Source organism: Staurois parvus, unplaced genomic scaffold, assembly GCF_062004578.1.
Source record: "Staurois parvus isolate SC_StPar_1 unplaced genomic scaffold, SC_StPar_1.0 ptg001926l, whole genome shotgun sequence".
Taxonomy (NCBI): Eukaryota; Metazoa; Chordata; class Amphibia; order Anura; family Ranidae; genus Staurois; species Staurois parvus.
In genome coordinates, this window is record NW_028319722.1 from 45073 (window position 1) to 59972 (window position 14900).

At 48.8% G+C, this 14900-nt stretch overlaps 1 protein-coding gene across 1 annotated transcript in view; it reads left to right on the top strand.

Moving 5' to 3' along the window:
- The window catches only part of LOC149433253 (fermitin family homolog 2-like), a 56580-nt gene extending 42171 nt beyond the window's left edge, over positions 1 to 14409 (top strand). Inside the window, 4 exon segments of the mRNA XM_089664504.1 lie at positions 2092 to 2112; positions 5957 to 6081; positions 7934 to 8075; positions 12904 to 14409. Of these exon segments, the coding sequence (XP_089520630.1) occupies positions 2092 to 2112; positions 5957 to 6081; positions 7934 to 8075; positions 12904 to 13077 (462 nt within the window). The 3' untranslated portion in view covers positions 13078 to 14409.
- Positions 14410 to 14900: the final 491 nt, after the last annotated feature.

Genomic DNA, 14900 nt, shown 5'->3' on the forward strand with positions numbered 1-14900 from the left:
AAACCGATAAATAGTGATTTTTAAATATTTTTGTTTTTTAGAAGTTATTCTCTGGGAATGGGAGGATGTAGCAGCAATAGCCGGTTCTCCCAAATTGGCTGCAAACATAGAAATCCACTTTGGGGTCTCAGTTATGCAGCTCAGCAATTATTAATGTGATTTGTACTCTGTGGATGTGGATCCGGAGTCACACTGGTAATGGGTTGTGATCAATGCTTTGTACTGCTTGACTGTATAGGTGTGCTGCATTCTCCACCGCTGCCTCCACCTCTCACTTTGCTGTCACTCGGCTTTTCTGGTGTTTTTATTTTTTTGAAGGTAATGTGCATATTGTGGCTGGATTCTGTTCTGGGAAGATATGCAGAACTTTCTTCTTCTTTTGCTTGTTTGCCGTAAATCTCATTTGCTCTTTTTGTTTTGTCCCCCATCTCTACCTTCCTCCCTTCCTCTTTCCTCTTCCTCTTTCTCCTTCCCTCTTCCTCCTTCCTTCCTTCCTTCCTTCCTTCTTTCCCTTCCTTCCTTCTTTCCCTTCCTTCCTTCTTTCCCTTCCTTCCTTCCCTTCTTTCCCTTCCTTCTCTTCTTTCCCTTCCTTCCTTCCTTCTTTCCTTCCTTCCATCTTTCCCCTTCCTTCCTTCTTTCCTTCCCTCCCTTCCTTCCTTCCCCTCCCTCCCTTCCTTCCTTCCCTCCCTTCCTTCCTTCCTTCCTCCCTTCCTTCCTTCCCTCCCTTCCTTCCCTTTCCCTCCCCTTCCTTCCTTCCCTCCCTTCCTTTCGCTTCCCCCTCCCTTCCTTCCTTCCCTCCCGCCCCCTTCCTTCTTTCCCTTCCTTCCTTCCTTCCTTCTTGTCCCTTTCCTTCCTTCCTTCCTTCCGTCTTTCCCTTCCCTTCTATCCCTTCCTTCTTTCCCCTTCCTTCTTTTCCCTTCCTTTTTCCTTTCTTCCTTCTTTCCCTTCCTTCTTTCCTTCCTTCCTTCCTTCTTTCCTTCCTTCCTTCTTTTCCTTTCCTTCCTTCTTTCCTTCCTTCCTTCCTTCTTTCCCTTCTTTCCTTATTTCCCTTCTTTCTCCCTTCTTTCCCACTTCCTTCTTTCCCCTTCTTTCCCTTCCTTCTTTTCCCTTCTTTCCCTTTCCCTTCCTTCCTTCCTTCTTTCCTTCCTTCTTTCTCTTCCTTCTTTCCTTCTTTCCCTTCCTTCCTTCCTTCTTTCCTTCCTCTCTTCCCTTCCTTCTTTCCCTTCCTTCCCTTCCTTCTTTCCCTCCTTCTTTCCCTTCCTTCCCTTCCTTCCTTCCCTTCCTCCTTTCCCTTCCTTCCTTCCTTCCTCTTTCCTTCCTTCCTTCTCTTCCTCCTTTCCCTTTCTTCCTTCCTTCCCTTCCTTCCTTCCTTCCTTCCTCCTTTTCCTTCCTCCCTTTTCCTTCCTCCTTTTCCTTCCTCTTTCCTTCCTCCTTTCCTTCCTCCTTTTCCTTCCTCCTTTTCCTTCCTCCTTTCCCTTCCTTCCTTCCTTCTTTCCCTTCCTTCCTTCCTTCTTTCCCTTCCTTCCTTCCTTCTTTCCCTTCCTTCCTCCTTTCCCTTCCTTCCTTCTTTCCCTTCTTTCCCTTCCTTCCTCCTTTCCCTTCCTTCCCTTCCTTCCTTCCCTTCCTTCTTTCCCTTCCTTCCCTTCCTTCTTTCCCTTCCTTCCTTCCTTCCTCCTTTCCTTCCTTCCTTCCTTCCTCTTTCCTTCCTTCCTTCCTCCTTTCCCTTCCTTCCTTCCTCCCTTCCTCCTTTCCCTTCCCTTCCTTCCTCCCTTCCTCCTTTCCCTTCCTTCCTTCCTCCCTTCCTCCTTTCCCTTCCTTCCTTCCTCCCTTCCTCCTTTCCCTTCCTTCCTTCCTCCCTTCCTCCTTTCCCTTCCTTCCTTCCTCCCTTCCTCCTTTCCCTTCCTTCCTTCCTCCCTTCCTCCTTTCCCTTCCTTCCTTCCTCCCTTCCTCCTTTCCCTTCCTTCCTTCCTCCCTTCCTCCTTTCCCTTCCTTCCTTCCTCCCTTCCTCCTTTCCCTTCCTTCCTTCCTCCCTTCCTCCTTTCCCTTCCCTTCCCTTCCTCCTCCTCCATTTCTCGGCATTGCCCTCCACAGCCAGGCTATGTAAGAGATTTGGTAAGTTCAATCTGCAGAACAAAGCTGCATTTTTTAGTCTGTCCCCATCCCCCAGTGCCCCCTCCACCCCCCCCCACACACACACACACTCCCCCCCCCCCCCCCCATGTCTTTTTCTGGTTTTCACAGATTTATTGATGTTAAAGTGGAACTCCAGACAAGTACAATAAGCTCCAGAAAACAAAATGGCGGACCCACCCATAATTTCATCTGAAGTTGCCTTATTTTGGGGGGGGGGGGTAAATAACTTGAATGTTCCGTGTCACAAAGTTAGTGAGCAGCTCACATCTGCTGGCCAGTGACACCAGGATGATGGTGTCAGCAGGGCCGAGGGGGTCCACGTGGCGGTGATGTCATCGCTGTGGAAGGGGAGGTTTGACCAATGAAAAGCCTTCTTGGGTCACAGAGGTCACAAAGGACGGATCCGGCGGATGATTTCACATCATTCAGAAAGTGATCCCGACTTCCCCCTTTTCATGAAATCTTTCCTGTTTACTCCTCGCTCCATCGTGACGATCGATTTGCGTCGAGGTCTTTTTTTTTCTTCTTTAACCTCCACAATGATCTTTGTATTGCGCTTTATGATTTAATTTGTGCAAGAGCTTACAGACCGTCCTGTACTCATCGCTAACATTCAATCTGCCGGTATTCCCCTCCCCCCCCAAATTACATTTCTAAATAAAGCCTTTCCATTTACAATGCTTTCCTTATTTTAGACTTGGTGATGTCATCACTGGGTCTCTGCGCTTCTCTATGCAGTGCAGACAGATCATGGCTGGCTGGGGGCTGTCCCTCCCGATTGTGCCTCGGTACGCCTCTCCAGATCCCTCAGCCATGATGCAAGCAGTGGGAGGAGTTATGCAAATATTGACGTCTTGATGGGTGGGTGTTCCTAAGCAGGCTGTATTTGCATGCTGACCACGTTAGGTAACACCCACGTCAGACGCTGAGCCTCCATGATTTAAGGAACTGAAACCCAATAAATGAAAGGGACTTGGCCAGGGACAGTCATGCTGGGGAGGAAAGGGCTAGATGATGCTGGTCGTCCTCCAGCCAGGAAGTGAGGCGGAGCTCTATCTGACTTGCCGCAGCTTCTAATGCACACTGTGAGAGGCGTGTTGTGGTGTACTGTGCGTTGGGTGCGCACCTGCTGCGTGTTGTGGACCCTCCAGCGCATGGTGTGGACAGGCAGAGGCTGAGTACAGTAGTACACCTCCCAGGTCTGGCAGAGATTGCTGGGTGTGGCTGTACCAGGCGCTATGTGCGGAATGCGTGTCATCTGTCAGTATGGAGGCCGTGACCCGTTCTGTGATTGGAATGTGCGTGTTGTCACGTCTGATCTGTGTGAGCGGAGGCCGTGTCTGGCGTCTGTGGATGTGCAGAGAGAAGACCGCTAGGTGTCGCGTATGGACGATGCTTCATTCCCATAGGCCGCTAGGTGTCACGTGTGGATGGCGCTTCATTCCACAGACCGCTAGGTGTCACGTATGTAGGATGCTTCATTCCACAGACCGCTAGGTGTCACGTATGGACAATGCTTCATTCCATAGACCACTAGGTGTCATGTATGGACGATGCTTCATTCCACAGACCGCTAGGTGTCACGTGTGGATGGCGCTTCATTCCACAGACCGCTAGGTGTCACGTATGTAGGATGCTAAATTCCACAGACCGCTAGGTGTCACGTATGGACGATGCTTCATTCTACAGACTGCTAGGTGTCACGTATGTAGGATGCTTCATTCCACAGACCGCTAGGTGTCACGTATGGATGATGCTTCATTCCACAGACCGCTAGGTGTCACGTATGTAGGATGCTTCATTCCACAGACCGCTAGGTGTCACGTATGGATGATGCTTCATTCCATAGATCAGCTAGGTGTCACGTATGGACGATGCTTCATTCCATAGACCGCTAGGTGTCACGTATGTACGATGCTTCATTCCACAGACCGCTAGGTGTCACGTATGGATGATGCTTCATTCCATAGATCGCTAGGTGTCACGTATGGACGATGCTTCATTCCATAGACCGCTAGGTGTCACGTATGTACGATGCTTCATTCCCATAGACCGCTAGGTGTCACGTATGGCCGACGCTTCATTCCATAGACCGCTAGGTGTCACGTATGGACGATGCTTCATTCCATAGATCGCTAGGTGTCACGTATGGACCATGCTTCATTCCATAGACCGCTAGGTGTCACGTATGGCCGACGCTTCATTCCACAGACCGCTAGGTGTCACGTATGGACGATGCTTCATTCCACAGACTGCTAGGTGTCATGTATGGACCATGCTTCATTCCATAGACCGCTAGGTGTCACGTATGTACGATGCTTCATTCCATAGACCGCTAGGTGTCACGTATGTACGATGCTTCATTCCATAGACCGCTAGGTGTCACGTATGTACGATGCTTCATTCCATAGACCGCTAGGTGTCACGTATGGACCATGCTTCATTCCATAGACCGCTAGGTGTCACGTATGGACGATGCTTCATTCCATAATTCGCTAGGTGTCACGTATGGACCATGCTTCATTCCACAGACTGCTAGGTGTCGCGTATGGACGATGCTTCATTCCACAGACCGCTAGGTGTCACGTATGGCCGACCCTTCATTCCATAGACCGCTAGGTGTCACGTACGGCCAACACTTCCATCCACAGACCGCTAGGTGTCATGTATGGCCGACGCTTCATTCCATAGACCGCTAGGTGTCATGTATGGCTGATGCTTCATTCCGTAGACCGCTAGGTGTCATGTACGGCCGACACTTCATTCCACAGACCGCTAGGTGTCATGTATGGCTGATGCTTCATTCCATAGACCGCTAGGTGTCACGTATGGCTGACGCTTCATTCCATAGACCGCTAGGTGTCATGTATGGCTGATGCTTCATTCCGTAGACCGCTAGGTGTCATGTACGGCCGACACTTCATTCCACAGACCGCTAGGTGTCATGTATGGCTGATGCTTCATTCCATAGACCGCTAGGTGTCACGTATGGCCGACGCTTCATTCCATAGACCGCTAGGTGTCACGTATGGCCGACGCTTCATTCCATAGACCGCTAGGTGTCATGTACGGCCGACGCTTCGTTCCATAGACCGCTAGGTGTCACGTATGGCTGATGCTTCATTCCGTAGACCGCTAGGTGTCATGTACGGCCGACGCTTCGTTCCATAGACCGCTAGGTGTCCTGTATGGCTGATGCTTCATTCCACAGACCGCTAGGTGTCATGTAGGATGGTGCTTCATTCCATAGACCGCTAGGTGTCACGTATGGCCGACGCTTCATTCCGTAGACCGCCAGGTGTCATGTATGGCTGATCCTTCATTCCCATAGGTCGCCATGTGTCACGTATGGACGACGCTTCATTCCATAGGCTAGGCCACGCAATATGGGAGGCTGCCACCATTGGCAGGGGTAAATGCAGGCGGGGGGGGGGAGGGGGCCAAGGGGTGGGGGTGGTATACACCTGAATGTATCGGGAGGGGGAGGGGATTCTTTGTTGCCTAGCACCGTGAAGCCACACCAGTCCATAGTGCCTTCCTCGTCCTGGTTATGCAGTGTGACAGGGACATGGAAATCACAAGAGCGGCTGAACAGCATTACAATTTTATTTGCAGGTAGATCAGTTCACATTTTTGTCTGGCGTTCCCCTGTACCCAGCACACACCTCAGGAATGTCCGGTGTTCCGTCCCGTGTCCGGTGTATAAATATGGTGTTCCTTGTTGGCGTCCTCTGTGTATTTCCACCCCCCACCTGAAATCCGTTATTTTTGACGTTTCTGATTTCCTCCTCGGATCCCATCAATCTTTCCTTGTCCTCCTCAGATCACGGCCCGGATCCTGGAAGCCCATCAGAACGTCGCCCAGATGAGTCTCATAGAAGCAAAGATGAGGTTCATCCAAGCCTGGCAATCCTTGCCGGAGTTCGGCATCACCCATTTCATCGCCAGGTCAGTCTGTGGGCGGAGTTGTGAGCTTTATTGATGAATACTTCACCTTTACCAACAATAACACTGCCAATGCAGATAAGGGGCCTTATGTACCTCCTGAAGCCTGAGGGAGAACCTCCCGGAGATGGCTTCATCCTGTCCTGCTTTGTTGCTAGGACGTTGCTAAGACACTCCCAGCCATTCAAACCCCCTCACATACACTCTCCCTCTGAGCTCAGAGATGCTGGACGAAGAGATGGCGGACCACATATGTGCTCCTGTGATGGATGAGGATGAGAAGTAATGGCCAGGAGTGTCTTAGCAACATCCTAGCAACAAGGCAGGACAGGGATATTTGAGGATCTTGCCCCAGCCAGTGGACAATATGTATTTTTTTTTCTGCATCCCATGAGGGAGATTTTCCTTCGCCAAGGAAACAGGAAGTGGAAGGAAATCTCTGCAAAGTGAGGGGAATTCCTTCTTAGCTCTCAGCCGAACCGATGTCCCCAATGGAAGTCCCTGTGCTGGTGACAGATGTAAAATGGATTTGTTGGATTCACTGATCCATTTTATGGTTCCACCCACACAGCCATGTTGTCCATTCACAGATCCATTTTACGGGTCCACCTACACAGCCATGTCACCCATTCACAGATCCATTTTACGGATCCACCTACACAGCCATGTTCACCCATTCACAGATCCATTTTATGGCTCCACCAACATAGCCATGTCAACCATACATAGATCCATTTTATGGCTCCACCCACACAGCCATGTTGTCCATTCACAGATCCATTTTATGGCTCCACCAACATAGCCATGTCAACCATTCATAGATCCATTTTATGGCTCCACCCACGCAGCCATGTCATCCGTTCACAAATGAATTTTATGGCTCCACCCACACAGCCATGTCGTCCATTCACAGATCCATTTTATGGCTCCACCAACATAGCCATGTCATCCATTCACAAATGAATTTTATGGCTCCACCCACACAGCCATGTCGTCCATTCACAGATTAATTTTATGGCTCCACCCACACAGCCATGTCATCCATTCACAGATCCATTTTATGTCTCCACCAACATAGCCATGGCAACCATTCTCAGATCCATTCAGACAGATCTGTGAATGGAGGTCCCATCTGCCGCTGTGGTAGAGGGACTTAATAGAACACATGTGACATTACCACCCTTATATTCCATTGATATTTCTTCCAGCTCCATTACGGAAGGTCCTAACCTCTGTAGAGGAACTGGAGGAATAGCCTGCAGGAGCCAGAGCATTGCACCTGTAAGCCACCGCCATGAAGAAAGGGACTAATAAGGGGGGAAGGGATGTTGCCATTGAATAATTAATACGAACAGAAAGTTAAAGTATCCATTGGTATCCTAATGATTGAAACATTGTCTATGCCAGATGACCCAACCCCCCCCCACAAAGGGGCAGCCACCTACTGAACCTTTACTTTCAACCCTCTAGTGAGTTCTTCACTGCACAGTAAGTAACTCGCAGGTACACCCCGCTCCTCCTGGGCATTCGCTCTGCTTCACCCCATTTATTCCTATGGGCGATGAACCGTACTCCTTCAGCTGGCTGGGGCCACCATGAGCGCAGACCAGCCATAGGAATGAATAGGCACACCAGCCACCTGTTCAGTAGTTTGTGTTTTTGTTTTTTTTTGCAGAAAAACTTTAAATACATTTAGTTTTGGTCTTCAACATTCATCTTCTTGTAAGAAAATGCCAAAACTGCTAATTGCCGTAGAAATTTTCAGAAGTGCAAAATCTTGCGTAGTTTTATCCTATAGCAGCGCTCCGAAGGTCTTGCAGTGATTTTATAGATTTACCTGACATCTCTTTATCAGGTTCCAAGGTGGGAAGAAGGAGGAACTGATTGGCATTGCCTACAACCGGCTCATTAGGATGGATGCCAGCACCGGTGATGCCATTAAAACTTGGAGGTTCAGCAACATGAAACAATGGAACGTCAACTGGGAAATAAAAATGGTAAATTTTCTCTGGAAACCGTAATCTCTGCCTTTATTTTTATTATTGTTTAGCTTTATATTTGGAGCTTTACTGCATATATACTTGAAAGGTGTACATACAGCCAAGGAAATGAGTTGACTATATAGCCCAATATACCTATATCTAAAGGTGTATATATTTTTCCTACCACCTCCCCAGTGCGACATCCCCTTGTGTCTAAGCGTCAGTGTTGATGCCTAGATTGGGAGATGTCATGGCAGACACACCACCACCACTCGTTACACATATCAGGTCTGGTGATTTAACCACTAAGACCCAAGCACTGTCCCATGGGGGAGAAGTCCCATTGTTCAGGCCCAGTGATTACCGCTAAGACCCAAGTGCTGTCCTATGGAGGGAAAAGCCCCGGTGTTCAGGCCCAGTGATCAAGCACAAAGACCCAAGCACTGTTCCATAGGGGAGAATCTCCGGTGTTCAGGCCCAGTGTTTAACCACAAAGACCCAAGTGCTGTCCCATGGGGGAGAAGCCCCGGTGTTCAGGCCCAGTGATTACCACTAAGACCCAAGTGCTCTCCTATGGAGGGAAAAGCCCCAGTGTTCAGGCCCAGTGATCAAGCACAAAGACCCAAGCACTGTTCCATAGGGGAGAATCTCCAGTGTTCAGGACCAGTGATCAAGCACAAAGACCCGAGTGCTGTCCCACAGGGGAGAAGCCCCAGTGTTCAGGCCCATTGATTAACCACGAAGACCCAAGTGCTGTCCTATGGGGGAGAAGCCCCAGTGTTCAGGCCCAGTGATTAACGACTAAGACCCAAGTGCTGTTCCATGGGGATAGGCCCCAGTAATTAACCACGAAGACCTAAGCACTGTCCCATGAGGGAGAATCCCTAGTGTTCAGGCCCGATGATCAACCACTAAGACCTAAGCACTGTCCCATAGGGGAGAAAACCCAGTGTTCAGGCCCAATAATCAACCACTAAGACCCAAACGCTGTTGCATGGGGGAGAAGCCCCGGTGTTCAGGCCCAGTGATCAACCACTAAGACCCAAGCGCTGTCCCATGAGGATGAAGCCCCAGTGTTCAGGCCTGGTAATCAACCACTAAGACCTAAGCACTGTCCCATAGGGGAAAAGCCCCAGTGTTCAGGCCCAATAATCAACCACCAAGACCCAAACGCTGTCGCATGGGGGAGAGGCACCGGTGTTCAGGCCAAGTGATCAATCGCTAAGACCCAAGTGATGTTCCATGGGGGATAAGCCCCAGTGTTCAGGCCCAGTGATCAACCACAAAGACCCGAGTGATGTTCCATGGGGGATAAGCCCCAGTGTTCAGGCCCAGTGATTAACGACTAAGACCCAAGTGCTATTCCATGGGGATAAGCCCCAGTGATTAACCACAAAGACCTAAGTGCTGTCCCATAGGGGAAAAGCCCCAGTGTTCAGGCCCAATAATCAACCACTAAGACCCAAACGCTGTTGCATGCGGGAGAAGCCTCGGTGTTCAGGCCCAATGAGGAATCACTAAGACCCAAGCACTGTCCCATGGGGGAAAAGCCCCAATGTTCATGCCCAGTAATTAACCACTAAGATCCAAGCGCTGTCGCATGGTGGAGAAGCCCCAGTGTTCAACCACTAAGACCCAAGTGCTGTCCCATGGGGGAAAATCTCCAGTATTCAGGCCCATTGATTAACCACTAAGTTCCAAACGCTGTCCGATGGTGGAGAAGCCCCAGTGTTCAGGCCCAGTGATCAACCAATAAGACCCAAGCGCTGTCCCATGGGGGAGAAACCCCAGTGTTCAGGCCCAGTAATTAACCATTAAGACTCAAGCGCTGTCCCATGGGGAGAAGCCCTACTCCAATAGTGAGCTGGTGAATAAGTGTGTAGAGATAGAAAAGGAATGAAAATTGGTTGTAGTGTTAATCTAAAAGAGGGGTGTTCTCTTTCTGAAGGAGGTGAGTCCATTGGGCAAGTATGGTGTTTGTAGACCTGCTTCATTCCTAGGCTCCTGCCGCTCCAATCACGATATAAGAATTGCGCATCAGAATATCAGATATTAGATATGTGGTTCACAGTACGCAGTAAAATGGTTATCTCACTGGTAAAATCACATAAAATGTTTGTTAAACCAGAATTTCAGACATTTTTCAGGGATGGGCCTCAATGACTTGTTTAACAATTTTGTTGGTTAATCAATGCAGAGTTTGTTAAATAGCCTGGATTAGGGCTAGAATGGGGCTGATTGTCAGCATTGCTGGACAACAGTGAGGTCAGCTGACTCCCATTATAGCCCAAATCCAGGCGAGTCTACAAACTCTACCTTGACTAACCTACAAAATCATTATATTAGCCCCGGAGAAGGAGGCCCATCTCTGAAACATGTTGACTTCATCTGACATTCTTGATCAATAAACATTTTTAATGGACTTCCACGTGGAATAACGGTTTACTAGACTCTCTCAACCAACTATCCTTCATTAGCGAACTGGATAAGTAGATGTTTGGGAAAGGGATCCTTGTGTAAATAGTGTCACTTTGCCCTGAATGGGCAGACCTACAAAAAAAATCCAAAGACCGCATCAAAACAATGTCTTAGATGGAAGCGAGGTGCTGGATAGAGATCTTTGGTCAATGGGAAAAACATTAAATCGAGTCTGATGGCTTGGGTTTGAGAGGTCTTACAAAAATCAGTTGTGGGAAAAACACCCCTTACATTGGTGTCCAATGGAAAGAATAAAAGAATGCCACCCTCACAGTGGTAGCCAGGAGACCACCCTTACAGAAAGCTAGAAAGATAATTGGTGTCATGCAGCTGGCTTTGCCAAGTGGCGTTGGCTTCAGAACTGTGCAGGCATCCTCAAAGGGGAGGGTAATCAGCCACAGCATAAGGAGCCCTGGTTGAGAATGGCTGCTGTAGGGGATCACGTTGATACGCAAGGCCCTAGGTATCCCTTTGATGCTTGGTGAACCCCTGCTAAAATCAATTATTTGGGTATCAGTGGGAACAACACCCCTTAGATTGGTGTCCAGTGGAAAGCATGCTCTTACGGTGACGGCCACAAGACCACCCTTACAGACAGCTAAAAAAAAAGTGTCATGCAGCTGACTCTGCCAAGTGACGTTGGCCCCAGAACTATGCAGGCACCATAAAATGGGAGGTCAGCCACAGCATAAGGAACCCTGGTTGAGGATGGCTGCTGTAAGGAAACATGTTGATACATAAAGCCCTAGATTTTCTTTTGATGCTTGAGGAACTCTTGATGAAACCAATTCTTTGGGTGTCATTGGGAAAAACGCCCCTTACATTGGTGTCCAATGGAACAAATGCCCACCTTACAGTGGTGGTCAAAAGGCCTCCCTTATAGATGGTTAGAAAGATATTTGGTGTGGTGCAGCTGGCTTTGCCAAGTTGTGTTGGTTTCAGAACTGTGCAGGGATCATCAAAGGAACCCTGGTTGAGAATGGCTGCTGTAGGGGATCACGTTGATACGTAAGGCCCTAGATATTCTTTTGATGCTTGGGGAACCCTTGCTGAAACCAGTTCTTTGTGTGTCAGTGGGAAACACATCCCCTACATTGGTGTCCAATGGAAAGAATGCCCACCTTACAGTGGTGGTCAGAAGGCCTCCTTACAGATGGCTGGAAAGATATTTGGTGTCATGCAGCTGGCTTTGCCAAGTGACGTTGACTTCAGAAGTGTGCAGAGATCATCAAAGGAACCCTGGTTGAGAATGGCTGCTGTAGGGGAGCACGTTGATACGTAAGGCCCTAGGTATCCCTTTGATCCTTGGGGAACCCTTGCTGAAACCAATTCTTTGGGTATCAGTGGGAAAAAAATCCCTTACATTGGTGTCCAGTGGAAGGCATGCTCTTACGGTGGCGGCCACAAGACCACCCTTACAGACAGCTTAAAAAAAAATAGTGTCATGCAGCTGGCTTTGCCAAGTGGCGTCGGCTCCATAACTATGCCGGCACCATGAAAGGGGGCGGTAAATCAGCCACAGCATAAGGAACTCTGGTTGGCAATGGCTGCTGTAGGGGAACATGTTGCTACATGGCTGCTGTAGGGGAACATGTTGCTACGTGGCTGCTGTAGGGGAACATGTTGCTACGTGGCTGCAGTAGGGGAACATGTTGCTACGTGGCTGCTGTAGGGGAACATGTTGCTACGTGGCTGCTGTAGGGGAAGATGTTGCTACGTGGCTGCTGTAGGGGAAGATGTTGCTACGTGGCTGCTGTAGGGGAAGATGTTGCTACGTGGCTGCTGTAGGGGAAGATGTTGCTACGTGGCTGCTGTAGGGGAAGATGTTGCTACGTGGCTGCTGTAGGGGAAGATGTTGCTACGTGGCTGCTGTAGGGGAACATGTTGCTACGTGGCTGCTGTAGGGGAACATGTTGCTACGTGGCTGCTGTAGGGGAACATGTTGCTACGTGGCTGCTGTAGGGGAAGATGTTGCTACGTGGCTGCTGTAGGGGAAGATGTTGCTACGTGGCTGCTGTAGGGGAAGATGTTGCTACGTGGCTGCTGTAGGGCAAGATGTTGCTACGTGGCTGCTGTAGGGCAAGATGTTGCTACGTGGCTGCTGTAGGGGAAGATGTTGCTACGTGGCTGCTGTAGGGGAAGACGTTGCTACGTGGCTGCTGTAGGGGAAGACGTTGCTACGTGGCTGCTGTAGGGGAAGACGTTGCTACGTGGCTGCTGTAGGGGAAGACGTTGCTACGTGGCTGCTGTAGGGGAAGACGTTGCTACGTGGCTGCTGTAGGGGAACACGTTGCTACATGGCATCCTTTTGATTCTTTTTGTGTACGTGGTCAGCCAGTAACCCTCCACTCTTGCCGTCTTCCAGGTAACCGTGGAGTTTGCCGATGAAATGAGGCTCTCCTTCATCTGCACAGAAGTGGATTGCAAAGTAGTTCACGAATTTATCGGCGGCTACATCTTCCTGTCCACGCGGGCCAAGGACCAGAACGAAAGTTTGGATGAAGAAATGTTCTTTAAACTGACAAGCGGATGGGTGTGAGTGCAATGACTCGGCCCCCCCACCCCACCCCCACACCTCATTTATCAGAGCTGTCCTATCTTGATTTTTTTCCTAAGTATGCTGCTTAAGAAAAAAAAAATTAAATAAACGTAAGCTTGAAATGTATCCACTCTATGACAAAAAAAAATGTTTTGCGAGTTGCGCGCACTAACCAAAGCACTTCCATCTCCTACCAAGTTTCTGCCGGCGGTTCCAGAATATGGCGGGAGTGTCGCGCTGTCCGCTGGAGACCTGAAACTCGCAGGGGGGGGGGGGAGGGGTCCTTTTATTTCAGGACTAAATTATGAACTAAGCGAAAGGAAAGCGTTTTTAAAGCCATTGACGACGTGACTGCGCAGGGCCTCAACGTATCCCAACCACCAGTCCGGTGTAATGCATGTATTTTTATATTTTGGTGACCGAAAAAAGAACGAGTTGACCGTTTTTTGGGATTTTTGTAAAAAAAAAAGAAAAAAAATCTGCCTTTTTGATTTTTTTTTAGTTTGTATAGCAATTAGGTCAACGTTGAAGTATTGTGCTGTTTGGAGAACACAACGGTCCTCAAGGACATATCCTATTATAGGGTGGCTGTTGCCTAGCTACAGCGGTTGCCGCCATTTTGAAAAAAAAATGGTCTCAAAACTTGACACGTGGCAGAGTGTTGTTTTTTTTTTTTGTTTGTTTTTTTTGCATTTGAATGTTTTTGGACAGCCTCCAAAATGGCCGTTTCTACTTTTAGCTTCACGAAGTGCCTGATTGGTGTCATCAATTCTCTGCTGAACGGTTTATTGGCTAACCAACGAAACGTCTTCTTGATGGAACGGTCTCGGTGAAATCATTGGTGGAATACAATTTTAAAACAAAAAAAAAAAAATGGAAATCGTTTACCATTGCCTCGTGAAGTGCCTCAATGTCCGTCAAGCAGATAGAACGCCATATTGGCTCATCTGCAAAAATGGCCGTCGCCTCTGTGCCTGGGCAAGAGTACACTGCGAAGTCCACGAATCACGTCGCCCTTCCCCCGATATACCTTCAACTGTCTACACCTTATAGTATTAAAGAACATGTAGTATTCACCAGCGTAACTGCGTCCAATATGCAATGTTCATGACAATATGAAGTAAAGGTCTAATGAAGTATCGTTTTTTTTTTGTGTAACTTATGTAAAAACACAGATTTTATAAAATTGTACAGTGTTTTGTTTTGTTTTTCTTTTGTTATTACTTTACTCACTTTTTTTTTTTTTTTGCCTATTATATCTACATTTAAAAATATGCCTTTATGAATGTATTCCGTATTTTGATTTTAGTATTAAAGGATGTTGCTACAATATGTTGTTGTCACGGAATGATAGAACTGCAGTTGGGGGCGTCCTGGGATGGGGGTGCGGGGGGGGAGGGGGGGGTCACGGTACTTGGAGGGTTTGACTTTATAGTAAAACCTAAAGTATTTATAGGATCTCTGATCCCTTCCCGTCTGCCGGCATCCCTGAGGGAGGGCGTTGGGGATCGGTGATCATTTGACCGATTTGATTGGCTGTCATATGATCAGGAGCCGCTCCCACCAGTTTCCGATCATTAGTCCAGACCGAGGGCTGTTTCCGACTGCGTCTGTGCCGGGAGCTGGCTATGAGCGTAGAGACGTGGGCCACCCTGTGCCCGGGAGCTGGCTATGAGCGCAGAGACGTGGGCCACCCTGTGGCGGGAGCTGGCTATGAGCGTAGAGACGTGGGCCACCCTGTGCCCGGGAGCTGGCTATGAGCGTAGAGACGTGGGCCACCCTGTGGCGGGAGCTGGCTATGAGCGCAGAGACGTGGGCCACCC